This window comes from Prionailurus bengalensis, chromosome D3, assembly GCF_016509475.1.
Source record: "Prionailurus bengalensis isolate Pbe53 chromosome D3, Fcat_Pben_1.1_paternal_pri, whole genome shotgun sequence".
NCBI classification, from domain to species: domain Eukaryota; kingdom Metazoa; phylum Chordata; class Mammalia; order Carnivora; family Felidae; genus Prionailurus; species Prionailurus bengalensis.
The window spans coordinates 26,800,136-26,814,816 of NC_057356.1; the positions used below are offsets into that span (position 1 = coordinate 26,800,136).

At 50.3% G+C, this 14,681-nt stretch overlaps 1 protein-coding gene across 1 annotated transcript in view; it reads right to left on the reverse strand.

Annotated features, from left to right (window-relative positions):
- Window positions 1-14,681, reverse strand: part of KIAA1671 (KIAA1671 ortholog) — a 149,059-nt gene that overhangs the window by 121,321 nt on the left and 13,057 nt on the right. Inside the window, exon 5 of the mRNA XM_043558077.1 lies at window positions 9,268-9,402. Coding sequence (XP_043414012.1) covers window positions 9,268-9,402 — 135 coding nt within the window. The remainder of the gene's footprint in view (window positions 1-9,267; window positions 9,403-14,681) is intronic.

The window sequence follows — 14,681 nt, forward strand, 5'->3', positions numbered from 1 at the left end:
CCCCTCCTCACTTGCAAGGGAGGAGTCCACAGGCCAGGGATCAATCTAGGTGTTGTGGTTTCCTTGCTGTGTGTGCCTGGTCCGCTCACCTCCTTAAGCATTTAGCATCTCTAAAATGGGCATCTTCCTAGCACCTCAGGATATATGAGGTCACTTTAGAAAAAAGTGCCAGGAAATGGCACTCGGCAAACCTCAGAAGGGCTCGAGCTTGTTTCCTTACCTACAATAAGGGACAATGAATACACCCATCTCTTGGGGTTTGTGGGGAGTAAATGGGACCATGGATTAATGTTTGTACAGTGAATAATCTTAGCATAGTGTCTATCATGCAGATACTCAATATATGGACTATAGTCACAGTAATAACAGCAAAGTGATAACAAGTGACACCCATTATCGATCAGAGGGCCTTAGACACATTAATTCATCTAACCTCACTGCATTTCTAATAAGGAGGCTCCATTATTACCCCTGTTTTACATATGGGAAAACTGAGGCAGAGGTGTTAACCCACTCAGTCGCATAGCTGGTAGACTGCAGAGTTGGGATTCAAACCCAGGCCATCTGGCTTACGATTCGTGCTCTTTTCTGTATGCATATTACACATCACTTTTAAAAATTATTTTCCAGGCCCCAACGAAAAAATTAGATAAACTGGTCTTCATCAAAATTAAAAGCCCTTGTGCATCAACGAACAATATCGAGAAAGTGAAAAAAAAAAACAAAACAAAACAGCTCACAGATGGGAGAAAATACTTGTAAACAATATCACTGATAAGGGATTGGTATCTAGAATATATAAAGAGCTCCTACAACAAACTCAACAGCAACAAAAAATGAACAACCCAACTCCAAAATGGGCAGAAGAAGATACAAGCACATGAAAAAATGCTCAACATCACTAGCTGTTACAGAAAAGCAAATCAAAACCACGATGAGATTCCACTCCATATCCACGAGGATGGCTTTTATCAAAAACACAGAATGAAAAACAACTAGTGTTGGTGAGGGTGGGGAGAAATTAGAACCCTTGTACCTTGCTGGTGGGAACGTGAAATGGCGCAGCGCTCTGGAAAACAGTTTTGGCATTTCCTCAAAGAGTTAACAGACTTGCTTTATGACCCAGCAATCCCACTCCTGGGTATACACACCCAAAAGGACTGAAAGCTAGGACTCAAGCAGATACTTGCACACCCACGTTCACAGCACTACTCACAACAGCCTAGAGGTGGAAACAACCCAGGGGTCCACCAACAGACCAACAGATACCCAAAATGTGCTCTATACATATAATGGAATATTATCCCGCCTTAAAAAGGAAGGAAATCAGGATGCCTGCTACAACAGGGATGAAGCTTGAAGACACTACGCTAAGTGAAATAAGCCAGACACAAAAGGATAAGTATTGCATGGCCCCCTTTATCTGCCTTATCTAGAACAGGCAAATTCACAGAGACAGGAGGTAGAACAGAGGGTGCAGGGGCTGCGGGAGGAGGAACAGGGGGTCAGTGTTCACCGGGGACATTGTTTCTGTGTGAGATGATGAAAAAATTCTGGAAACAGACAGTGGTTATGGCTGCACGACACTGTGAATGTATTTAATGAAACTGAGTAATACACTTAAAATGGCTAAAAAGGTAAGCTTTATGTTATTTCCATACATTTAACCACAATAAGTTAATGTTTTTTGTTTTGTTTTGCTTTGTTTTTAATGGTCTTGTCCGGATTGTTGCAACAGGTTCCTACCTGGTATCCCAGCTTCCAGCTCACCCTCTCCAACCCCTTTTGAAACGCCCACTAGGGGGCGCTCCGAGCCTCACCTTGGCAGTGTAGAAGTCTCTTTCCACTCCTCTGGGTTTCAGGCAGCCTTCTCTGCCTCCTCTCCACCACTCTCCAGGTAACTGCCCCCCCCCCCCCTCGAAGCTCCTGGAAAACCCCATGTTCTCCTATGCCTCTTGATGTACGCACGTGCCATTCCCCTGACCTGATTCCCTTCTTCTTAGCTAATTCCCTCCTCCATGGAGTCTGGCTCAGACTTTCTTCTGAATTCCTCCAGACGGTATGATACCTCCCTCCTCTGCACTCACCAAAGCAGCCCGTGCTCACCCAAAATCAGTCTCTTTACAGTGGCCATCAAGGTAATGTGACCTGACTCCTGCCAACTCCCTCATTCCTCACTGTCCGCTCCAGTACCAATGCCATCAGCATCATTGTTATCATTAGTATTAGTATTATTAGTTAATATTAGTAGTAGTAGGATTAGTATTATTAAACATGATAAGCCCCAGGATCTTTGCACTTGCCCTTTCCTCTGCCTGACACTTGCCCTGATTCTTCCACATGGCTAGGTGCTCCCCCTTCAAGTCTCAGCTCATATGTCACCTCCTTAGAGAAGCCCTCCCTAACCCCCATTAGGAAATAATCCCCCAACCAGTCTTGATTCCCAACACCCTATTTTATTTTCTTCATAGCACTTGGTACTTGGTCTTTCTCTTTTGAGTCTGGCTCCTTGTTTAATGTCTGTCTTCTCACACTAAAGTATGAGCTCCAGGGGGAGTGTGGGGGGGTGGTGCCTGGGTGGCTCAGTCGGTTAAGCGTCTGACTTCAGCTCAGGTCATGATCTCACAGTTCATGAGTTCGAGCCCCGTGTCGGGCTCTGTGCTGACAGCTAAGAGCCTGAAGCCTGCCTTGGATTCTGTGTCTCCCTCTCTATGCCCCTCCCCTGCTCATGCTCTGTCTTTCTCTCTCTCAAAAATGAATAAATTTAAAAAGGAATTAAAGTATGAGCTCTGGGAGGGCAGGAGCCACCTATGTCTTGTTCACTGCTCTACCTGAAGAACGAAGAATGGTGTATGACACAGAGTAGTAGGTGCTCAATAAATATCTCTTGAATGAATGAGTGGGTGAATAAATGAATGACTAGTATTTATCATCCTGGATTATATAATCACTTGTTTATAGTCTATGAATGTGAGCAATTTGAGGACAGAAATTAACTTACTCATTTTTATATCCTTAGAGATTTGTATATATAAATAACTGGGTAGAGGATGGATGGATGGATGGATGGATGGATGGATGGATAAGCAGATGAATGGGTGGGTGGAAGCTAGATAAGTGTATGAATACAAAATATCCCCAATACAAAATCTCAGGCACAATTGGTCATTTGCATTTAAGAACCTAGGAATAAAAAAATAAAAAATTAAAATTAAAAAAAAAAAAAAAGCCTTCTGGCCTGACTGGTTTTAATCCAGAAAAGGAACTTTAACCAGCTGAGACATAAATTACTCAGCCTTCTCCAGTCCTTTCAACCCAGCAGTGACAGACAAGAAACAATCAACAAATGGAATTAGCCACAAGTCAGGATTCCTGAACCTCCTAGGGGCAGAGGGCGTCAACGAGTTTCTCACTGCTCAACTCCACACTCACACTCCTAAAGCTGGCATGTGACCCTGAATTCACCCGGGCAGGGAGTGGCACTCTGGCCCCTGGACCAGTTACCACCCAAGCTGTCTCTTCCACCTCAGCCTTCCTTCCCTTCTCTGAGCCCTGCTCCCCAGCAGAATGGGGGCCTTGGAGGGCAGAACTGTGCCTTCCCATCCCAGAGGCCCAGTGCCTAGCACACATCTCACGTCACAACGTACAGACCCTGGGCAGATTTTCTCTCTTGTCCCAAATCCTGACTTGGAGACCAAAGCTTCCTTGACGAGGACCTGAAAATCCCCATTTTTTTTCCTTCAGGCTGTGTATTAAACAATGCTATTTCTCGAATAACCAATAGCCCTATTCCACTTGGCCACCTTCCATGATGGAGGCCAGAAGTCTTGAGCACTGACTGTCCCAGACTCTCTTGCTGCTAGCAGGGGCCATGTGACCCGTGACGTGTAAGTTGAAATCTTCTGGAGGGTGCTTTGGGAAAAGCTTTTGCTTTCTTTCAAACTCAGCCAGCATGGCCCTTCTGGCTTCCGACTTCCTCCTACCAGAGAGTGAACTTAATGCTTGGAAAAGTGGGAGCCATCTTGGGACCATGAGGCTCAAAGCATGAGGGAAACCCCAAGAGACTCTCAGAGATGCTGAGCCAAGCCCACAGGTGCCCACCTCTGAACATCTTGTTGTGTATGACAAATTAGCCCTTTCAATTAGGCCAGTGAGCCACAATCCTAAGGCTTTCCATTCGAATGGCATCAACACAGGCCCAACATCAAACATGGAAATGCCAAGCAACACATTACTGGGAGAAGAATCCATATCGTGGATTAAAAAGAGAAATAACACACACACACACACACACACACACACACACACACACACACACACAAAATCTTTACTCAAAGCTTGTTTTTCAAGCACAATCTTTGATGAGTTATTTCTAGCAGTTCACATATACTCTTTCATTTTGATTTTTTTTTTCCCTTCCCACTCGAATGCCTAGTCAACCAACTAAAATTCAAAGAGAATATCCAGCCCAAACCAACAAGGTACCCACCAGGGGCCACTTCACAAATCTCCGCTTACCTCACCTCGAGTTGACGGCCTTCACAACTCTCCACATTAGAATCCCAAATGGTTTTCCCCTCCATTCTCCAGTCATGTTAATGAAGTTATCAGACTCAAGTGCTTTCAAAGCTTTCCGTGTTGCTCTGGCAGGTCTGGCTGCCAGGAGGTGGCGCCACCCCTCAGAAGCAAGCACCACAGTTTGCTCAGCAAGAGATGCAGGAAAACGTCTGAACTTGGCATTAAAGCAACACGCTGGGGGTGTCCGGGAATGAAGCATCAAAGTGTAAAAGCCTCCATACCGTCTCCTGGACTCTAGATCACATTCAGTGCATAGAACAGCTTCACACCCCTGAACCTTTGCCCCAGCTGTTCCCTCCACGGGGTGGGGGGGAGGGGGGCGGGTAAACCACCTCTTCCCGGATCACACCCATCTGGCAAACACCTGTTCATCTTTCAAGACCTCAAACAAGTGTCCCTCCTTTGAACCTTGAACAAATTAAAGGGAGGAATGCCGGGAAGGCCCATGGCAGGGTGCTGGGCACATAGTAAGTGCTCAATGAACAGGAGCGTTTAGAACCCACTGCAAGTGTTTATCTACCTTCTTATTTATCTGTGTCTCGTTTGTAACTGTAGCCCAATGCCCAGCACAGCACCAAGGACATGTAGATAAATATTTGTCAAGGGGCGCCCAGGGAGCTCAGTCGGTTGAGCGCCCGACTCTCAATGTCGGCTCAGGTCATGATCGCGCGGCTTTGTGGCTTTGAGCCCCGCGATCGGGCTCTGCGCTGGGGAGCCTGCTTGGGATTCTGTCTCCCTCTCTCTCTGCCCCTCCCCCACTTGTGCTGTCTCTGTCTCTCTCAAAACAAGTAAATAGAATTTTTTACAAAATTGTCAAAAGGAAGACTGAGACCACCCCCCAACATTCCGCCTCGGCCAAACTGGTCTATTCACTCTGGCCCAAACATGCCTCCTCCATCACCCCACCTCCATACCTCCATATGCAATTCCTCCTTCCTTAGTGTCCTTCCTCTCCTCCTCCTCCAACTAACTAGACCCTCCTAGGCTACCTGCAGGTCCCGCTGAAGTGTAGCCCCAGGAAGCTGGGAGAATCTCCAGGGCCTGGCACACAGTGGGCCCATGAGAGAAGGAGCCCGCAAATGCCGGCCCAGGGTTTGGAGATTTGGGAGAACATTCTCAAGGTCAACAGAGGCCCGCCACCTGCCCCATTACAGGGAACCCCCACAGCTGGTGGATGTGTACCTTCAGTCATGGGAGAGGCCTCTGGGGCAAACTGTGACCCAAGGCCATGGTCCACAACTGAGTCACTGTGCTTTAGGACACCTGCCTGAGTGCAGACCAAAGGCTCACTTTCTGGGGAAAGGAGGGCATGACCATCCACGGAAGGGTGAGGGACGAGGCCCGGCACAGGGCTCGGATTTGCCACAAGGACCCAACGTCCTACTAAGTATAGCCCTGGAAGCAACAGGGGAGCACTGGCCAGGGAGTCCAGAAACATGGTCTATAGTCCCAGCTCTGTCCTGGCTGCAGCAGGGCCCTCCCTGAACAAGACACCTCCCCTTGCTGGGCCTCAGTTTCCTCAACAGCAGAGAAACTTCTAGATTGGGGACGCCTTCCTGTTCCATCGAGTAGCCCTTCAAGAGAAGGTAGAGGAAAAAGAAACTGACGGCAAATAATAATTAACGATAGAGTAACAGCAGGTGACATTTATCAGGCAGTTACTCTCCACCCGGCACTGTGCTCAGTGCTTTATGAACATCTTGGCATCACAGCTCCAACCTGGGAGACGTACTTAATGGCTCCGGGCCTCAGTTTTCCCATCTGTCAAATGGGGATAATACTAGTAACTATACCACGCATTAAGCACCGTAACTTATTAGGCATTATTATTACCATGATTCCCAAAAGAGAGGCCTCGAGTGGTAAACTCACTTGCCCACTGCCTCGATCAAGAGCCAGGGCCACACTGGTCTTTCAGTGCTCGGGGCTGTGTGTCAGCCAGGTGGGGGCGGGGCTGCGCAGACCGGGCAAGTCCCAGGCACCCTCCAGAGGGCGGCCGCGGCAGAACAGCTGGCGGCCAACCCCGGGCTGAACAAGTATCACATTCTCACCCCCAGGGCCAAGGTTGTCTTTGCTCCCTTGTGAGTGAAGGCACCAAGTGTTGCAGCCCCAGAGAGGGGCTGGCAGGGGTTGGTGGCAGGCCAAAGACACCGTCCCGGGGCAGACAGGGCCCAGGTCAGAGGCTGGAAGCAGAAAAGGCCTAGTCTCCATCCCGGCTCCCTCATATGTTAACTGTGTGGCCTTGGGCAAGCGACTTGACCTCTCTGGGCCTCGGCTCCCTCCTCTGCTAAATGGGATTCATACTCCCCACCATGGGGGGTAGAATCGGGATGGACAAGGCCCGAGACCAGGCTCAAAACATGGAGAACCCAAACTGGAAACCCGCAGCCCGGCGTCAGGAATCAAGAGTGACCAGAACTGTAGACAACGTTTACGGGGAGACCCCCTCAGGCACCTCAGGAAATACAACATGCAGGTCTGACAACTTGCAGAGAAGTAAGGGTGGCCAGCAGGGCCGAGGGCTCAGGACCCCAGTCCTCACCTGGAGGGTCACCCTGACTAAGTCTGGCCTGCTCTCTGGGCCTCAGTTTCCCCTCTTACAATGAGAGAGCTGAAAAAAGGGGGGAGGGGAGGGGAAGGGGGAGAATGAAGGAAAAGCTGTCACTGCAGCCCTGGTATTCATTGAGGATCAATTCCTCTGAGTGCTGAGCGATCTCATTACTGCTCACAAAAATGCTCCTGAGGTCGGTCGGATAGGACCATCCTCGTTTTACAGAAGAAAAAACTGAGGCACACTGAGGTCCGTCAGATCACTTGCCCAAGGTCACACAGTGACAGAGCCGGAAGTGGAGCCCACTTCTCAGCCTCCAGTGCCCAATGCTGAGGTCCTCGGAGTGAGGCTTTTGGAGCCATCAGAAAGTGAGCTGAACACCACCACCCCCTGGTGGCCACTCCCTGGAATTGCAGGTGTGAGTCCTCAAAGCAGAGACATGAGGTCTGAGGCCCCCACCCTGCCCACCCGCCTCCGAGGAGAGGAAATCAAGCAGGGCTGCAACGGGGCAGAGGCCTCGGGGAGCCACAAGGAGAGAGCCAAGGCAAGCCACCTGAGGACTCCAAAGACAAAGGCTCCTCAATGACAGAGAGTGGAAGAGGGGAAGCCAGGCCACCAGGGAAGATGCCAGCAAGCAGAGACTATAAAAAGATAGGCCTTAAATGCTTTTCTCTCCATAACCTCTGTTTGGCTTACACACACGAAAGTTCAAGTACAATCAGATAAGCTGAGTCGGTGCCACCGGAGAGGCAATGAGAAAAGGGTAAGGAAGAAATCAGTGGAAGGGAACATTTAACAAAAACACCAGGTGGTTTCAAATGTACACAGGTCTGCGGCTGGGATCTGAACACCCAAGCTTTCTGGGGCTGCTCAGCAGACGCTAGCCGAGGTCTGAGCGTGAGCTCCCGCTCTGACATATAGTCAGCCCCCTGACTCTGGTATAGACATTCTCCCATCAAGAACCCTGCGGGGGGCATCCTTCTTCACCACGAGCTGCAGAGAATGAACCCGAAGTTCAGGGAAGAGTGATTTCTTGCCCATGACCATAAAGCCAGAAGGGATGGAACCTGGGATTTAAATCCTGGAGCTTCCCATATCTCCAAGACCCGAGACCAGGCACAAGTGTCCTTGAAATACACAGAGCTTGTGATCCAAATGACCTCGTGAGCAGAACTGGGGTTGCCTCATTAAAGAAATACCTATCTTGGGGAGCCTGGGTGGCTTAGTCGGTTGAGCGGCCGACTTCGGCTCAGGTCATGATCTCGCGGTCCGTGAGTTCGAGCCCCGCATCGGGCTCTGTGCTGACAGCTCGGAGCCTGGAGCCTGTTTCAGATTCTGCGTCTCCCTCTCTCTGACCCTTCCCTGTTCATGCTCTGTCTTTCCCTGTCTCAAAAATAAATAAAACATTAAAAAAAAAAAAAGAAATACCTATCTTAACAAGTGAGGAAACAGGCTGAGAGAGAGGGCGAGTGCTGGCCCAAAGAAACAGACTCAGTGACAGGCAAAGAGAGACTCAAAAACCAGAGTAATAATAACGATGGTAACCATAACACTCATTAAAGTGTGACTGTGTCCCCATGACCATGCCGAACGCTCCCTGCACCATCTTCTCTGAGCCCCCATGGCAGCCCTGTGCAGTAGATGCCGTTATTATCCCCATTTCACAGATGAAGAAACTGAGGCCAAACACCCGTCTGTACGCAGAGCTAGGATTTGAGCCCTGGTGATCTGGCTCCAGGACCAGCCTGGTTAAATTAACGGCGCAAAAGAAATAGAAATCATGATCTTGTTTTCCAGGCAAAGAAGCCAATTGCTGAAAGAGACTGAGAGGGGCGGTGTTGGGACTCGAACCCAGAACCTCAAGGCCCCGTGGCCTGTTCTCTTATCTGCTCCACGCCAGGCACAAGATACCTCTCTGCATTGGGCTGGAAACCCAAGACAAGCGAAGGCTTCCTGGCAGAGGCACCAAACACCCTCCACGTCGAGAACCGTGGCCAACACCAGATTCCGGGACAGGCACCTGCCCCTCCACGACCCCCTCAGGCCCCCAGGCCAGCCATGACTGTCTATACGACCACAGTCCCAGCGGTGTCCCACCCCCTCACGAGTTCCAGTCTGGCTGCACCAGCGTCACTCACCACAAAAGGCCCGCTCCTCCTGTCTTTGCAGAAACTGTGACTTCTCCGGGGACCCGAGGCTGCAGGGGACACCTGCCAGAGTAGCTGCTCACTGTCCTGCGGGGCATCCTCCCTCTCTGGGTCTTGTGGCAGCACCTGAGACATAGAACACAGGCAAAGGATTTTCCTGGGGCTTTCGCATTTACAGAACAAATCTGTCACGGTGAGAAAGTCCATTCTGTACCTGAAAGAGCAAAACGAAAACTAAAGCCCACCCCACGATGGTCTGCCTTGATGATGGGAGGTAATCTACAGGGTCTGGGTTCAGCCCAGTCTCGGCCACTTAATAACTGTGTGACCTCAGGTCAGTGCCTTCACCTCTCTGAGCCTTGACCATGTGGGGAAAGACCCATAATAAGAGTGTTAGGCTTCTAGGCTCAGGGGAGAACCAAGTGAGAGCAGTGCACGCAAAGTCAGTGACACAGTGCTGCCACCAGGTGGCAGTGTGCCCGACGAGTCCTGGGCACCTGGCCGGCTTCAGGCTCATCTCCCCCCATGCCCGGCAAGCGGGGAGCCCTCCATAAATGTCAGCCAGCCCTACACTCTCTCTGCACAGCCAAGGATAGGAAGGCGCAGAGAGGGAAGACATCTGCTTAGGAACACACAGCATGAGTGAAGAACAAGGCTGGATTTTGGATCCCTTGCCTCACAGCCTCTTTTTGAAACCCTCTGTGTTTCCTCCTACCTCCCTTCCTGATCCTTCTCAGGCTCCCCGCATCTCAGAGAGATGTCCACTCACCTAGGGCCAGCCCCAGAGCTTTCTCTTTCCCTGTTTCATTATTCCCTCGGGGATCTCTCATAACACCCCCTGGCTTTAAATAAATCCCAAGCGTGCACAGACAACTCCAGATTTTGTCTGTCCACGTTGGGACCCCACGACATCTCCCTGCACCGGTCACACGCATCTCTGACTCCACATGCCCCAAACAGATCCTCCCCATTCCTTCCCTCCAAAACTGCTCCTCCCCCGCCCTGCCCATCACCCAGCCGTGCCAGTTAAGACCCTCAGGTCGCCCTCCAGTCTCTTGCTTCTGTCCACCTCATCAACGAAGCTGAGACTCTGCCTTCGAAACACGCTTCAAACCGCACATCATAAACCAAAATCAACTCAAAATAGATCAAAGACCTCAAGGCCAGAGCAAAACCTAGAAAACTCTCAGAAGAAAATAGGGGCGTAAATGTTCACGGCCCCGGATGAGGCAATGGTTTCTCAGATATGGCATCAAAAGCACAAGTGTACCAAGGAAAAATAGATGGGAGCTCACCAAAATGAAAAACTTTTGTGCTTCGAAAGGCACCATCAAGAAAGAGAAAATTTCTGCAAATCACAGGTCTGTGAAGGCAGTTGGGTCCAGGATATATAAGGAGCAATTACAAATCAATAATAAAAGAGAACAATAACCCAACTTAAAAAGTGGACAAGGAAGGGATACGCATGGTCAAACAGGCACATGAAACAATGTGCCATGGAAAATGCAAATCCAAACCACGATGATACCTTTATACCCGGTAGGATGGCAGAACCAAAGAGACAGGTAAGTGTTGGCGAGGATGTAGAGAAACCAGCCTTCATGCACTGCTGACACAACGTGCAATGGCGAGATGACCTTGGGAATCAGTGGTTCCCTTATGCTCTGGCCCCTGCCCCCTGTGCCCACTGGCACCCTTCCAGCATCCACGGGACCGGCTCATCCACATGATGGCCATCACTCAGGTCCCCTTCCCAGGGGATCTTCTCCTGGCCACCCTCTCAGAGTCACCTCCCCATCGCCTCTTTTTCTATCTCCCCAGGACTTAGCACTCTCACTCACTTGAGGTCTGCTTGCCCCCCAGACCTGAGCCATCCATGGGCACATTCTGCGATTATGGAGATGTTCTCTATTCGGGCTGTACGATAACAGTCGCCCTGAGCCACCTGTGGCTTTTGAGCACTTGAACATGGCTCAAGTGGGACTGAGAAGCTGAATTTTTAATGTTATTTAAACTGATTTACATTTAAATGGCCACATGTGACTGGTGGCTGCCTTATTGTGTGACACAGCCTGATACAGTGGACTGGTCCCTGCAGCAGCCGTGGTGCCTAGATCAGGGCCTGGCTCAGGGCTAGTGCATGTATTAAAATAAATGTAGTAAGTGAGCGGAGGTCTGGAGGCGCTTTTTTCAGATTCCGTCAACCCTCCTTCACATCAGGCCCTGGGCCGCGGTCTTGACCACACATTATTTCACGATAAATCTCCAACAAACCACGAAGCAGGCAGGATTCGCATTCCACAGATGAGGAAATTTAGGCTCAGAGAGGTCTGGCGAGATGCCCAGAGTCACACAGCTAATAAATAACGACGCTAGGGCCTGATCTCGAGTCTGCCCGAGAGGCAGTCCGGGGCCGCCTCCAGGGGGAAATCAAATCATAGACGTACAAATGGTTCACCTCGCTAATAGAGAACTCCAATAACTCGATGAGAAAAGGGCCATGTTCCAAAAGAAAAGTGGGCGGGACTTGAGCAAGCAGGTCACAGGAAGGAAATACAAGGAGCCTCATACATGTGACAACAGGTGGGCGCTCATCAGGGGCAGGAGATCCAGAAGTCTGGTAACACACCCGGCTGGTCAGGCTGAGGGGACGTGGGGCCCTGCCCCTGCTGGCGAGGCTATCTGTAAAAGGGCATAGCCCCGGACGACACAGGGCACTTTGGCACAATCCCGCAAGATTACAACTGCATTCACCTTCAGACTATCGCCATTCTCAACCCACGGGCAAACCTGTACGTGTGCAAAAGTGACGTCTGCCCGTGGTTTGTAAATAGCCAAAGATCAGAAATATCGCCATCTCTACCATATGGCAATCGAAAAGAATGAGGACACCCTCTATGGGCTGAATCCAAACGCTCCCAAGGACACTCACACAGGGGGGAGAAAAAAAAAGGAAGAGTCAAATCTAACAAGGGTGGGCCCCACCACAGAGATTCCAACCAGTCTGGTCCGGGGTGAGGCCCCTGCATCGCTCTCTTTTAGGGTTGCCTGGGTTACTCCCATGTGCACCCAAACTTCCAACCACCTGGAGAGAAGGCGCTCTTTGATGGAGAAAAAACCAGAGGCAAAATTAGGAATATGTGTTCGTGTTTGCTTGTATTTTCAGAAAGAGACGCTGTACGAATTCGGACCAAAAAAGAATCTAAGTGGTCAAGGGATGGGAGGAATGCAGAGGATTTATACTCCATGCCTTCAAGTATTTTTGGAGCCTCTGGAAAAGGTTCTGTCTTTTGAAATGAAAATAAATCATTTAATTAAATGGAACACTGCAATCGGGCCTGGGACAAAGTTATGTATGTGGATAGGGGGGCCTGGGTGGCTCAGTCAGTTAAACGTCCGACTTCAGCTCAGGTCAGGATCTCACAGCTGGCGAGTTCGAGCCCTACATCGGGCTCTGTGGTGACAGCTCAGGGCCTGGAGCCTGTTTCCGATTCTGTGTCTCCCTCTCTCTCTGCTCTCCCTGTCTCTATCTCTGTCTCTCTCTCTCCCTCTCAAAAAAATTAAACATTGGGGTGCCTGAGTGGCTCAGTCTTTTAAGCGTCCAACTTTGGCTCAGGTCACGATCTAAGGGTTGGTGGGTCCAAGCCCCCCGTCGGGCTCTGTGCTGACAGCTCAGAGCCTGGAGCCTGCTTTGGATTCTGTGTCTCCCTCTCTCTCTCTGCCCTTCCCCTGCTCATGCTCTGTCTCTCAAAAATAAATAAACATTTTTAAAAATTAAAAAAAAAATAAGTATGCGGATTAAAAAAAAGAAAAAAAGCTTAGTCTTGAGGAGCCTGGGTGGCTCAGTCTGCTAAGCGTCCGACTCTTGATTTCAGCTCAGGTCATGATCTCACGGTTTGTGGGTTTGAGCCCTGCATCAGGCCTCTTTTTTTTTTTTTTTTCCTTAAAAAAAAAAAAGCAAGTTGTAAGATTTCCTGTAGAATATTACCATGTTTCTGTAAGAGAGTATGCTATACCTGTGTCTGTATCTGACGGGGGCTTCCTTACCCACAGAGTGACGCACACTAAGGGGCTGGATGAGCCTCGGGTGCGGGCAGGGGACAATCTGCACTGCAGGGTGCCTCCACCCCCTAGAAGCCAGGAGAAAACTCTTCCCTGGTTGTGACAAAGAAAATGTCTTACACTTGGGATGCCTGGGTGATTCAGTCAGATGAGCATCCTAGACTCTTGACTTTGGCTTGGTTCGTGATCTCATGGTTTATGGGCTCGAGCCCTGCATCAGGCTCTGCAGTGACAGGGCAAAGCGTGCTTGGGATTCTCTCTCCCTCTCTTTGCCCTCCTCTTGCTCTCTCTCTCTCTCTCTCTCTCTCTCTCTCTCTCTCGGTCTCAAAAATAAATAAATAAACGTTTAGAAAGGGAGGGAGGGAGGGAGGGAGGGAGGGAGGAAGGAAGGAAGGAAGGAAGGAAGGAAGGAAGGAAGGAAAAAAATGTCCTACACTTTGCCAAACGTGCCGTAAGGGCAAAACTGCCTGTAGCTGAGAACCACTGACAGGTCTGGAAGGCTGTGCCCCAGACCCATCATCTAGGGGAGCTTTTCCTTCTGAACTGTATGTTTCCATCACACGGTTCAGTTTCACACAAGCGTTCACTCCTTTTGCAATAAGGAAACATACAACAGCTACAAATAAAGATACATACCATGGACAAGCAGCTCTGTGGTGTTTAGGAAAAGCCGCAACATATCAAACATGGTGACCGTGGTTGCATCTTGGCGGGGGGAGGGGCGGGGACAGGAAGGGGGCTCAAGGGGTATGCTTTTTTATTCTCTCTGGTAAGGTCTGAATTTTCAACAACCAACACTTTGTCCTTCTGCATTGCTTCCGTTTATTTTTTCAAGATCAAGAACCAGAGATGGTCAGGCAGGAGGGAAGGGAAACAGGGAGCTGGTCCAAGGCCTCCCAATCCCTCAGTGAGAAAACAGATCCCCTGACAACGAACACTCGTGGGGCCTGCGCATCCCGGGCGGGCATCCAAGGCCCCCCTCCCCACAACGCCCCGCCTCTCCCGCTGCCGCCAGGCCCCCCCAGCAAGGCGCTGGCAAAAGGACCAGGTGTCACCTTTCCTTGCCCCCTCCCCTCTCCTGCTGTTCCCACAATAACAGCCTCGTGAAACGCTCCTCGGGCAGCGCATCCGCACAACCCACGGGCCGGTCCTGTGCCCACGCCCACCGGGGGCCCAGCCAGCGTGGTCTGTCCATTTCTACCAACAGGGCTGCTGGGCAGAAACTTTGGTCACCTCCGCAGAGGAGTGTGCTTTACACACAGCTGGTGAGCGGCACAGAGGAGTCTGAACGTGGTAACTGGAAAACCCCGGTCGACCCCATGTGTCGGGGGGATGGTGACACT